Source organism: Sardina pilchardus, chromosome 18, assembly GCF_963854185.1.
Source record: "Sardina pilchardus chromosome 18, fSarPil1.1, whole genome shotgun sequence".
Taxonomy (NCBI): domain Eukaryota; kingdom Metazoa; phylum Chordata; class Actinopteri; order Clupeiformes; family Clupeidae; genus Sardina; species Sardina pilchardus.
The window spans coordinates 16,192,548-16,205,047 of NC_085011.1; the positions used below are offsets into that span (position 1 = coordinate 16,192,548).

Here is a 12,500-nt window from a genome sequence, read left to right on the forward strand (position 1 = left end):
GTAGATATTGTTGTGATGTTATTGTTTGTTACCAATATTAAAATGTGTGTGTGTGTGTGTGTGTGTGTGTGTGTGTGTGTGTTAGAAGGGACTGAGGGCTATGGAGCAGTTGAACTCATGGCAAGACGACGTCCTGGACACACTGAAGAGGATGGAACAGCTCAGAGACCTGTAGAAGACCATTACACACACACACACACACACACACACACACACACACACACACACACACACACACACACACACACACACACACACACACACACACACACACACACACACACACACACACACACACACACTCACATACTGGTTAGGGTTTCGGGCTTGTGACCGGAGGGTTGCCGGTTCGATCCCCGACCAGTCCACGGCTGAAGTGCCCTTGAGCAAGGCACCTAACCCCTCATTGCTCCCCGAGCGCCGCTGGTTGGGCAGGCAGCTCACTGCTCCGGGTTAATGTGTGATTCACCCCACTGTGTGTTCACTGTGTGCTGTGTGTGTTCACTAATTCGGTTAAATTGGGTTAAATGCAGAGAAACGAATTTCCCTCACGGGATCAATAAAGTATATATTCTATTCTATTCTATTCTATTCTATTCTATTCTAGTGAGTCGCTCAGTAGCTGGTGGTTTTAGACTGTGATGAACTTATCAGCGTATGTGGACTTGCAGGTGGTTCAGAAGCCTTTGCTTTTTAACTTGTGAGTGATCACCTCCGATGGTTTAAGCCTTAAAGCAACACTAAAGCACTTTTCCTCTGTCGCACACATGCTATGTTTATCCAGCAAATAACGATGTCCACAGACAAGGTAGTGTGAGTATGTTGAGAGTGTGTTGCATGATTGCGACATCGTAGCAAGTCAAATTTGTAGTTTCTTATGTCTCATTTCATTGAACTACAGGTACGCGACCCGATCTGGTAAAGTTACATAGTGCGGTTATAGCCGATAGAGGGCCGCGAAGTGAATGCAGAAGTGCAGTTCACCCTGTTATGAGTTGATGAACTGCTGAAATGATTTTGGAAACATTATTTAAAGGTACGAAAAACTCTTTAGTGTTGCTTTAAGACACTGTTCTAATAACCTTCTCTAATCTAATTCCTTGCTCTTCTCTAATTTAATTGAGGAAAGAAAAAAGTATCAATTGAGTTGTTGAATTGTTGAGTTGACATTAAAATACTATACTACATTCTGCATGACTCAAAGCTCATTTTCAATGTGAAGATGTAAAAGTCCAACAGATACCATGAAACAATAAAACATGTGATGAAGATGATATCAAATTTATGGCATTTGGAATGATGATGATGATCATAGACTCCTGTCTGGTCTGAAGCTCTTGACTTGGCACAGGAGTGGAGTGATGATGGTGATGATGAAGATGATGGTTCTAGTGCTCGTTGTGATGGGTGTAGTGTGTCTGTGACACTGAGGTATTGTTGAAGACAATGAGCTTGTGCAGTGGTGTGTGTGTCTGTGTCTGTGTTAGTGTCTGTGTGTGTGTCTGTGTGTGTTAGTGTCTGTGTGTGTCTGTGTGAGACATTAAGGGATTGTTGACGGCAGCGAGCACGTGCAGTGGCATGCGTGTGTGTGGGGCGTCATGGCGACCAAACCAGAGAAAGGGGTCCTGCTGCTGCAGCTGATTGGATGCCACACTGCTGCGCTCCCGGTGACTTCTGGGAAAGCGCCGGCTCCGGGTGGCCTCCACTTCCTGTTTGGACAGAAAGTTGGTCTGGTAGGTGGAGCAGGCCTCAGCCGGTGGTCCGGGAACGTTCGTGTGGCACAAACAGAAATGAGAGTTATGCTGCCGTCGGTCGTCCACACACTTCTTACGGCCCAGACCCTACACACACACACACACACGCACACAGAAATGAGAGTTATTATAAGTTTGTTCTGCTTATAAATTACAGTATCAGTATGGAATTCTAAAACTTTGAAGCTCAATATGGTAAATGGTAAATGGACTGCATTTATAAAGCGCTTTTATCGGCTTCTGCGAGCATCCAAAGCGACTTACATATTATGCCTCACATTCACCCATTCACACACCGATGGCGGAGGCTGCCATGCAAGGCGTCAACCTGCTCATCGGCAGCACTGGTGTCAGGTGTCTTACTAGGACACCTCGACAAGGTCAGGTGGGGTTGGGGTCGAACCAGCAACCTTGCAGTTACTGGACGACTCCTCTACCTCCTGAGCCACTGCCGCCCCTCAGAATATCTCAGAATATCTCAGAATATCTCAGAATATCTCAGAACTATTCAGAACGTAGATAGAACCTTAGAATTCTATGGGGACGCTTTGTATAATCAGGATCAGAACAGCAGGCACATGTCCTGTAGGCCCTACAGTGAATATGTGATGTCTTGCCGTGACAGAATAGGTTAATAGAAGAGGTTGGCTGGTTAATGCAGCCCTTATTGGGAACTAATACAGATGTGTATGAGTTAGCTATTTCCCAAGTTTTCCATCTACTTTTCCACCTACGGAGTTAGAGAAGAGCAGAGCCATAGAGAGAGAGAGTTGCGACACGCTTTGATGTCGCCGCCACGCGATCAAAAGTTCCAAAAAACCTGCACTGAATGGCTGAATTGCAGGAGGGTGGGATGTACTTCTAGATGCTGGAAGGTGTAATCAATTAACTCATTAACTACTGACCAAGAGATTGGCTGTAAATAGTTCCAAAAGTCCCATAACGAGGAAATAGCCTGGAAAAAGTGCTGTCATTTTTTCCTATGGAGGTCTATGGGAGTGTCGCCACTCTGTTTTATCTACCGCTCTGGAGAAGAGTAAGTAAGACAGCAATTGTAAACATTATTTATATAGCACATTTCATGTGACAGGCACAGACCCAATGTGTTCCAACAGAAAGAGAATAACACAATCATGACATGACCAAACAACAAAATTAGATAAACATAAAAAGATTAAGTTAAAATACAATTGGCAATACAAGCGAATACAAAATAATAATAATTATTATTTTATATAATTGATACACACACACACACACACATAAACTCTGACTCAAACACACACACACTCACCCCATCAAACACATGGATGCTGGTAAGTAGAGACGATCGGTTGTCGTGGGCAGAGAAAGGGAAGGACTCCATCCCGATTGGCTGACTGGTTTTGGGGGACACTTGAGGCCCCTCCCCCCGCTGCTCTGTCTGATGCGGGCTCACACCCCCAACCTGTAATACACACACACACACACACATACACACCACTTCCCTCAGTTCACATACACTCACATCCCCAACCTGTAATACACACACACACACACGCACGCACGCACGCACGCACGCACGCACGCACGCACGCACACACACACACACACACACACACACACACACACACACACACACACACACACACACACAAACACACAGCATACATGCACACATGAGTAGCCCACCGGTTGACAACAGTCGGCCATTCCTGCGCTGTTCTTCCAGCCTTTTCCCTTCTCTCCTCTCCTTTCCTCTTCTCTCCTCTCCTCTTCTCTTCCCTTCTGCGTTGTTTTATCAGCCTTTCTTTTCCTGTCTCCTGTCGTCTCGTCTCCAGTCTGGCCTGTGCTGTGATTACGTGCTGAGGATGTTCTGGCAGTTACTGATGATCAGTACTTAACTCAGAGTTCTAGAACGTCACCAGAGAAACATTCTCTTTATTCCATCACTCTTCTAGATCACAACCACCTGCTGCACCTGGATTCTGAACGCAAAGCTGACTGTTCAGAGTTGCCTACACAGTTGTTTCCTTTTGCACTATAGTGTGAGAAGACTCCTACAACACGGGGACAGACTGCCGCTGACATCAGACTCTACCAACAGATGTTTCAGAAAACGGAGTAAAGTAAATAGACGCTGATATAAAGACGAGGTTCAGCCCAGAAATGAACAATTATCAAAAATACTGCCTCGAGTAGAATGGAAAAGCTATAGGCCTATATTTCAAAGAAGAAGTGATTGCATTCTCTCTTCACCTTTCCCCACTTTCTGTCCACATTGTTTAATTTAAATAAATTAGCAACATTAAACGTTTTATAATAGGAAACAAAATAAAATTAGAGCAAAATAAAATAACAGAATAAATTAAAAACATCTGTTTATCACCCCTGCCCCCACTGTTTTGTGTGTGATCCCCCTCTGCGAGAGAATTGACCCGCGACCTCCATGCTACACATCATCTATGTTGTTGTTTCGGAGAATGCCCATTTGTGTGGATCAGAACCTTTTGGGTGTGAAGGGCAAAAATGAAAAAAAAAAATAATAATAATAATTAAAAAAAAAAACAATAAAAATCTCACAATTATGTTGAGCAAATGCAGGTACACGTTTAGACATTTACATAAGACTTTTTATTACGAATATACACCACAAATGGAAATTTATTTAGATGAGAGCCTATAGTTACAAGTAAGCAGTAGGCTAGGCCAGTGGTTCCCAAAATGGGGTCCCCATTAGGGGTCCCCAGAGATTGCAGGGGGTCTGCATAATGTTGCCTGGGCTGAGGTTGTGAGCACATAAATGTATAGAATCCCAATAACACGCCCAGTTGGACAATCAAAACTCTGTATAATCCAAATGAAAACATATTTTTGTTCCACATTTAAATTCATGTAGCCATTTATTACATCTGACCTCTGAACTTGCGTAAGCAACTTTCAGGTCGGGTTAGGCATTGATAATTCATCCCTGGACTCCAATTGTTGAATAAAACAATGTCTTGTGTGAGTGTAATGCAGGAGTTTGGGTGGGGGACCTTGGCTTGTCAGACACAGGCAAGGGAGCCTTCAAGGGAAAAAAGTTGAGAAACACTGGGCTAGGCTATGTTTGTGGATAGAGAAGCACATATTTAAAGCAGATTTTTTGTGGATCATGCATAAACATCTGCAGTAGACTATTCTAATATAACATTATACTGACAGATGCAAGATGTCAGCATTCACATGGCCCTTGTTTTTCACCATCTGTTTAGTTTTGGTTTTGGTTTTGACCACCAGGCAGAAGTAACAAAACACAGACTCCAGGTGCTTTTTCTGTACTACAAAGCAGTGTGTGTGCCGTGAGACAAATTGAGAAGTGCCGTAGACTTTTGAGGAACCTGATGTGTTTTTTTGTACAGGCTGAAATAGGCTTGAGGGACATTTTCAAATGCATGCTAATGACAGCTTCTTAAACATATCTAGGCTACCATTTTTTCAATTTGATTTCATACAGTTTATGGAGGGGAAAAAAGTGCTAAACTATCAGAGTTTTTTTCAGAAAAGGAGGAGGTCCACCGCATAGATTATTATATGGCTTCAGAAAATACATGCCCTCTCTACTTACCGTTGGCCTATAAAGGCGCTGACTGAGGTGGTGTAATAAATTGTTCCAGAGGGGGGCAGCAATGCATCAGTAAAGTTCCCAGCGGCAGCAAAACAGAAGAAAGGGGTCAACGAAGAAGTGCATTTCCTTCTCACGGCGGAAGTTTTGATGTTATGGTGCATGACATTTAGCTGCATGATTAAAAGTGTTTCAATGCGGTGTAAAATAAAGAAGACTTAATTCGTAAACATCTTAGGATAGACAACATAGAGGAGACAGTGTATTCTTGTATTTCAAGCGAGTGTTCACTGTAGACATTCTCGCTGGTTCTTGAGTCAACGTGGATGTGTTTCAGATGCAACTTAAGTTAGCAGTGCAATGCTAACAAGCTAATGCTGGTTGTCACGGACCAGTCTGGAGAGTCCGAGAAAGTTCTGGACCTAACGGATAGTAGATGGAGGCGAGAGCTTCAGAATGAGCTCCACGGACAGCACACCCGCTCCGGAGAGACCGGACGGCGGAGACATGAGTGACGGAAGTGAAGATAGCAAACAGGTAACTATAGAACGTGGTTTGTGTTTCTCGCGTATGTCATGTTAGCATAGCCTTACTTGGACTGGGATTTGTGTTAAAAGCTCTTTTTAAATTACGTTTGCGCAACGTCAACTGCGTTTTCGGTGTGTGTGTGTGTGTGTGTGTGTGTGTGTGTGTGTGTGTGTGTGTGTGTGTGTGTGTGTGTGTGTGTGTGTGTGTGTGTGTGTGTGTGTGTGTGTGTGTGTGTGTGTGTGTGTGTGTGTGTGTGTGTGAGTGAGAGAAAGAAAGAGTGTGTTTCAGGTCGCTGTCTCCCTGCGTCAGACTTCACTTTTCATGTTAATTCCTTAAGTGTGTCAATTCAGTTCTCCTTTGTGTGTGTGTGTGTGTGTGTGTCTGAGGCAGAATCAACGGAGGGTCAAAGGTGATTGATGTGTTGTGTGTGTCTGTGTGTGTACTCCTGTGGTGTGTGTACACATGCCATCCTCTACCATTGTGTGTGTGTGTGTGTGTGTGTGTGTGTGTGTGTGTGTGTGTGTGTGTGTGTGTGTGTGTGTGTGTGTGTGAGTGTGTGAGAGAGAGAGAGAGAGACATGGACATGTGTCCACTGTGGAGATGTGGCCACTGTATGACAGTGGAGGTAGAGTCAGAGGTGCACTTTCTGCTACACTGTGATAAATATTGGTCCCAAAGAGACAAATATCTCAACACTTTGAACAACATCATTCCAAATTTAAAAAAACTAGAGGAAGAGAAACAACTTGCCATAGTTTTGGGTGAGGACACCAGTACATGCATATTGGCAGCCAGTTATGTGTCCTCACTCCATAACCAGAGAGAAGGCATTAAGATAATCCCCCCACCACATCCACCCTTCAACACAACACTGCCCCCCACACTGTCTGTCTGTTACACCATCTCTCCTGTTTTTTTGTTTTGTTCTGTCTTGGTTCTCCTGTGCATGTGCTTTTGCGATACTACTGTGTTATCTGTAACACTAGCTTTGGCAACATTGTGCAAACGGTCATGCTGATAAAGCTCCATTGAATTGAATTGAATTGAATTGAATTGAATTGAATTGAATTGAAATGAATTGAATTGAATTGAATTGAATTGAATTGAATTGAATTGAATTGAATTGAGAGAGAGAGAGAGAGAGAGAGAGAGAGAGAGAGAGAGAGAGAGAGAGAGAGAGAGAAGTAGGGAGGGAGAGAGAGGGAGAAGGTCCTGTATAATTGTCGGGAGTATGACGTGCAAGTTATCATTCCCACTTCTCTCTCTCTCCCTCCCTTTGTCTCTCTCTCTCTCTCTCTCTCTGTTTTCATACAGGAGGCAGTGGTGGTGAAGAGCCGTGCTGTGGTGAAGTACTCTGCTGCGCCCCCTGCATGCTCGTATGCAGTACTGCAGGAGCAGACAGACCTAAAGCTGCCTCCGGCCAACTGGCTCCGGGAGAGTCAACTAGGAGCCGCTGGGACATCTGTGCTGGGGACCAGCAGCAAGAGCAAGCCCTTCTCTAGGTACACACACACACACACACACACACACACACACACACACACACACACACACACACACACACTCTTGTAGTAGTGCTGCTGTGTGTGTTTTTATCTGACTGTATAGTCTTTAAAGGAGTGTTTATGAATTATGTATGTATTTATGTCATTTTTGTTTCTGTTTGTTGCAGCTTCGGGATGGCCTATGACTTCATTGACTGCATTGGAGATGATGTAGACGTGGTATCTGATTCTGAGGTAGGTGTGTGTGTGTGTGTGTACTGTATATATGTGTGTGTGTGTGTGCGCAAAAGGGTCTGTGTGAATGTGTATGTGTATGTGGTGTCTAATTCTTGAATTTCCCCTTGGGGATCAATAAAGTATCTATCTATCTATCAATACTGTGGTATGTGTGTGTGTCTAACAGTAAGTGAATGATGGTGTTTCTGTGTGTGTGTGTGTGTGTGTGTGTGTGTGTGTGTGTGTGTGTGTGTAGAACATTAAGAAGCTGTTGAAGATCCCCTACAGTAAGAGCCACGTGAGCCTGGCTGTGCATCGGGTGGGTCGCACGCTCTTGCTGGACGAACTCGACGTCCAGGAACTCTTCATGCGCTCCTCTCAGGTGAGTCACACAGGTGCTCCTGTCTCAGGTGTGTGTACTTCAGGTGACCTCAAAAAGGAATATAATGTCCGCAACATTGATATGTGCTCCCGTTTAATGTTAAAAACAAGCAACGTTTCGACCCTAATGGGTCTTGCCTGATGAAGCCCCAGTAGGGTCGAAACGTTGCTTGTTGCAAGGTGGGATGTGCACACAGATACTCTTCTTGTACTTCAGGTGATCTCACACAGGTACGTTTTTGCACTGCGCTGTCTAGGTACAGGACGTTCAGTTCAATGCAGATGTGTGCTGAATGCCTTATTAAACAGTAATTAAACAGTAGGCATTGTTGTGTACGGAGTGCGGACTATGTTTCAAAATCCAGTGCCTACACAACAACACAACATTTGACACCTTTTCAAAACACTATTCTTGCTTATGTGTGTGTGTGTGTGTGTGTGTGTGTGTGTGTGTGTGTGTGTGTGTGTGTGTGTGTGTGTGTGTGTGTGTGTGTGTGTGTGTGTGTGTGTGTGTGTGTGTGTGTGTGTGTGTGTGTGTAGACAGGAGACTGGACGTGGCTAAAGGAGTTCTATCAGCGGCTGATTGACCAGAAGTGGCAGCGCAAGAAGAAGAGTAAAGAACACTGGTACCAGAAGGCCATCCTCTCCAAGTTCCTCTACTACAGGTGTGTCCCTAACCCCAACACTAACCCTAACACATACCCCTAAGCCATACCCACAACACTACCCCCAACACTAACCCATCCCCTACTCCAATACTAACCTTAACACATACCCCTAACCCCAACACTATCCCAACCCCTGTCTCCAACACTAACCCAACCCCTACCCCCAACACTGACCCCAACCCATACCCCCAACACTAACCCCTACACAGACCCCTGACCCCTACTCCCAACACTATCCCAACCCCTAATCCCAACACTAACCCAACCCATACCCCCAACCCCTACCTCAACACATACCCCTAACCCCTACTCCCAACCCCTAATCCTAACACTAACCCAACCCATGCCCCGAACGCTAACCCCAACACCAAGTCTAGCGCTAACACCAAATCTAGCGCTAACCCTTTTCATTTTCAATTCAACCAGTTAGTTAATTTCCCAAATGTCAGAGCCGTGGGAGGATTGTTTAGGAAATAACAGCCACTTCTATGGGCTGTGAGTTTTGGAGTTTAAAAAGCCTACTTAGGTGTGTGTGTGTGTGTGTGTGTGTGTGTGTGTGTGTGTGTGTGTGTGTGTGTGTGTGTGTGTGTGTGTGTTTGTGTCTGTGTCTGTCTGTGTGTCTGTCTGTGTGTCTGTCTGTGTGTCTGTCTGTGTGTGTGTGTGTGCGTGTGTGTGTGTGTGTGTGTCTGTGTGTGTGTGTGTGCGTGTGTCTGTGTGTGTGTGTGTGTGTGTGTGTGTGTGTCTGTGTGTGTGTGTGTGTGTGTGTGTGTGTGTGTGTGTCCACTCTCAGTATAAACGGCGATGGCGCCGCAGAGCCTGTGTCGGGGGAGGGAGAGGAGGATGAGGAGGATTGTGGGAGGGTGGAGGACTGCGGCCTCTCCTGGCCCGCCACCTTCAATAGCTCCGCCTCCTGCCACGAAGACCGCGCCCCTTCGGAAGAGGTATGTTCTGCCCACATTTTTTGGTTTTGCGTGTGTGTGTGGGTTGGGGGGGTTGGGATTGGGGCTGTTGCTGTTGCCATAGCACTTGAATTGGCTTTGTTCAGAAGAAAATTATGAGAGGGAATCAGGAGCATGAATGCTATGTATAATGTGTGTGCATGTATGCTTACATGTATACATGTGTGTGTGTGTGTGCATTTGTGTATACGTATGTGCATGTGAATTTGTGTCTGCGTGTGTGTGTGTGTGTGCACGTGTTTGTGTGTGTGTCTGTGTGTTGCAGGATGGATTGGGCTGCTCTTTTGCTTTGGCTGATGTGGCGTTGGCAAGTGATGTGGCTTCAATATCCAAAGAACAGAATCTCCCCACACTCTTCGATGAAGGAGAGAGCAGTCAGGTATACACACACACACACACACACACACACACACAAACAGAATCTCCCCACAATCTTCGATGAAGGATAGAGCAGTCAGGGGCACACACACACACACACACACACACACACATATACACACACACACACACACACACACACACACACAAACAGAATCTCCCTACACTCTTCGATGAAGGAGAGAGCAGTCAGGTGTACACACAGACTGATGGGCTATCACTACTCTCTTCTCTATATCTGGGGATATCTGGGGATATCTCCTCTCCTCTTGGCATAGTTGATCTCTGTGGTTGGGTACACTAGTGGCTTGGTGCATTTCATCCCTCCTTTTAATCATGGCTGCTCAAACACTTTCCAAAGGAAGTCTGTTTCATTACTATGCTTAATTGATTATTGCAGTTCCCAGATATGTTTTACATTAATCAGTTACCTTTTTGACTTCCCCAATTCAGCTGGGGATTCACTTGCTTTTGTATATAATGTACACATTAATTCCACGTTTCATGATTTCATGGTTCTCACACAATTCCCTCTAAACAAGGCCATACACACCTGACAGTTCATATTTAAGAACTGGTGATGATTAAACAAGAAAATGATGATTAAACAACAGCAAACATACCTTCAAGCAGTACTGTATCCCTTCCAGTCACATGTCTGGGGTTTAAACTTTGGGGGGGGTGTGTGTGTGTGTGTGTGTGTGTGTGTGTGTGTAGGGCTTGAGGAATGACTTTGTGCGGAACATCATGTGGACTTTTGAGGACATTCACATGCTGGTGGGCTCCAACATGCCCATATTTGGAGGGGGGCGGTACCCAGCTGTCAGCCTAAGACTCAGGTATGTCAATGATTGGATGTTCTGGATGGAACCTCGCCTTTTTATTTGTTTGTTCTTATTGTAATGCTGTATTTCTTTACTTTTACATTATTTTGTTTTGGCATAAAAACATTCTGTAAACCACCAATACATTTGAGAGAGGTTGGTTTGTTACTTGGAGAGGTCATGGATGAGGGTTTGTCGTGTGTGTTATGTGGGAAGAGAGAGAGAGTGTTTTGTGTGTGTATTGTGGAGATATCGTGTGTGTGTGTGTGATGTGTAATGTGTATCACGGGGAGGCCATGGTGATTGTGTGTTGTCGTCAGGGACAACAACAAGCCGATCAACATTCTGACGGGCATCGACTACTGGCTGGACAACCTCATGTGCAACGTCCCCGAGCTGGTCATGTGTTTCCATGTTAACGGCATTGTCCAGGTAACCGCGCACACACACACACACACACACACACACACACACACACACACACACACACACACACACACACACACACACACACACACACACACACACGCATACGCATACCTGGCTTATCTGGTCCCAGGGTGTACACCTCCTCTCCCTCTTTATGCCTCTCTCACTTCTCTCTCTCTTTCTCTCCTCTCAATCCCTCTCCATTCCTCTCTCTCTCTCCCCCTCCCTTTCTCCCTCTCTTTCTCTCTCTTTCTCTCTGTCCTCTCTTTCTCTTCATTAGAAGTATGAGATGATCAAGACGGAGGACATTCCAGACCTGGATAACTCCACCTTCTCCACGCGTGTTGTCAAGGACATCGCACAGAACATCTTGTCCTTCCTCAAGTCCAACTGCACCAAGGAGGGACACACCTACTGGCTCTTCAAAGGTGCGTACGTGGACGAGGGGATGTTTAGGGTGAAGTGTGTGTGTGTGTGTGTGTGTGTGTGTGTGTGTGTGTGTGTGTGTGTGTGTGTGTGTTAGTTTGTGTTGGTGGAAGAGGGATGTTCAGGGTTAAATGTGTGTGTGTGTGTGTGTGTTCGTGGAAGAGGATATATTAAGGTTTAAGTGTGTGTGTGTGTGTGTGTGTGTGTGTGTGTTCGTGGAAGAGGAGATATTCAGGTTTAAATGTGTGTGTTTGTGTGTGTGTGTGTCCGTGTCCGTGTCCATGTCCATGTGTGTCCTTTGCCAACCTCATGCCTTTCTCCCCCCCAGCCAGCGGAAGTGACATCGTGAAGCTCTATGACCTCACAACCTTGTGTGAAGAGGCAACAGAGGAGAAATGCCAGAATCCCTTCACCCTGCCTGTGGCAGTCTTGCTCTACAAGTAAGAACTACACTACCCATAATACCCTTCAGCATTTCCCCTTCACCCTGCCTGTGGCAGTCTTGCTCTACACATAAGAACTACACTACCCATAAATACCCCTCAGCATTTCTCCTTCATGGAGTGGTTACTGGAGAAATTACTTTGTGGAACTTGCGAGCTATTGTTAGTACGCAATTTGCAAAAAAAACCTCTTCACACTGTGCTCACATTTCTCAATTTTTGTGTGTGTGTGTGTGTGTGTGTGTAGGGTTGCCAGTAATATGATGCTGAAGAATCAGAACAGGAAGTATTATGGCACCATCAGGACTCTGTTGCTGAACTGTGTCAAACTGCTGGATGAAGAAAGACACCCTCAGGTAGTACTCACACACACACACACACACACACACACACACACACACACACA

General features: G+C 45.3%; 3 protein-coding genes across 3 annotated transcripts in view; 2 read left to right on the top strand and 1 right to left on the bottom strand.

Moving 5' to 3' along the window:
* The window catches only part of ankrd2 (ankyrin repeat domain 2 (stretch responsive muscle)), a 6,586-nt gene extending 5,852 nt beyond the window's left edge, over nucleotides 1–734 (top strand). Inside the window, exon 9 of the mRNA XM_062519632.1 lies at nucleotides 86–734. Coding sequence (XP_062375616.1) covers nucleotides 86–175 — 90 coding nt within the window. The 3' untranslated portion in view covers nucleotides 176–734. The remainder of the gene's footprint in view (nucleotides 1–85) is intronic.
* A 558-nt stretch (nucleotides 735–1,292) lies between these two features.
* On the bottom strand, nucleotides 1,293–3,590 carry tex36 (testis expressed 36). Its single transcript, XM_062520425.1, has 3 exons — nucleotides 3,426–3,590; nucleotides 3,049–3,201; nucleotides 1,293–1,841 (listed from the first exon to the last, which is right to left on the bottom strand). The coding sequence occupies exons 1-3, from the start codon at nucleotides 3,444–3,446 to the stop codon at nucleotides 1,512–1,514; spliced, it is 504 nt and encodes a 167-aa protein (XP_062376409.1). The 5' UTR covers nucleotides 3,447–3,590; the 3' UTR covers nucleotides 1,293–1,511.
* A 1,893-nt stretch (nucleotides 3,591–5,483) lies between these two features.
* Nucleotides 5,484–12,500, top strand: part of edrf1 (erythroid differentiation regulatory factor 1) — a 14,525-nt gene continuing 7,508 nt past the window's right edge. Inside the window, exons 1-12 of the mRNA XM_062518937.1 lie at nucleotides 5,484–5,874; nucleotides 7,180–7,367; nucleotides 7,538–7,604; nucleotides 7,843–7,968; nucleotides 8,508–8,632; nucleotides 9,426–9,576; nucleotides 9,860–9,973; nucleotides 10,690–10,811; nucleotides 11,117–11,228; nucleotides 11,506–11,653; nucleotides 11,980–12,091; nucleotides 12,342–12,450. Of these exons, the coding sequence (XP_062374921.1) occupies nucleotides 5,794–5,874; nucleotides 7,180–7,367; nucleotides 7,538–7,604; nucleotides 7,843–7,968; nucleotides 8,508–8,632; nucleotides 9,426–9,576; nucleotides 9,860–9,973; nucleotides 10,690–10,811; nucleotides 11,117–11,228; nucleotides 11,506–11,653; nucleotides 11,980–12,091; nucleotides 12,342–12,450 (1,455 nt within the window). The 5' untranslated portion in view covers nucleotides 5,484–5,793. The remainder of the gene's footprint in view (nucleotides 5,875–7,179; nucleotides 7,368–7,537; nucleotides 7,605–7,842; nucleotides 7,969–8,507; nucleotides 8,633–9,425; nucleotides 9,577–9,859; nucleotides 9,974–10,689; nucleotides 10,812–11,116; nucleotides 11,229–11,505; nucleotides 11,654–11,979; nucleotides 12,092–12,341; nucleotides 12,451–12,500) is intronic.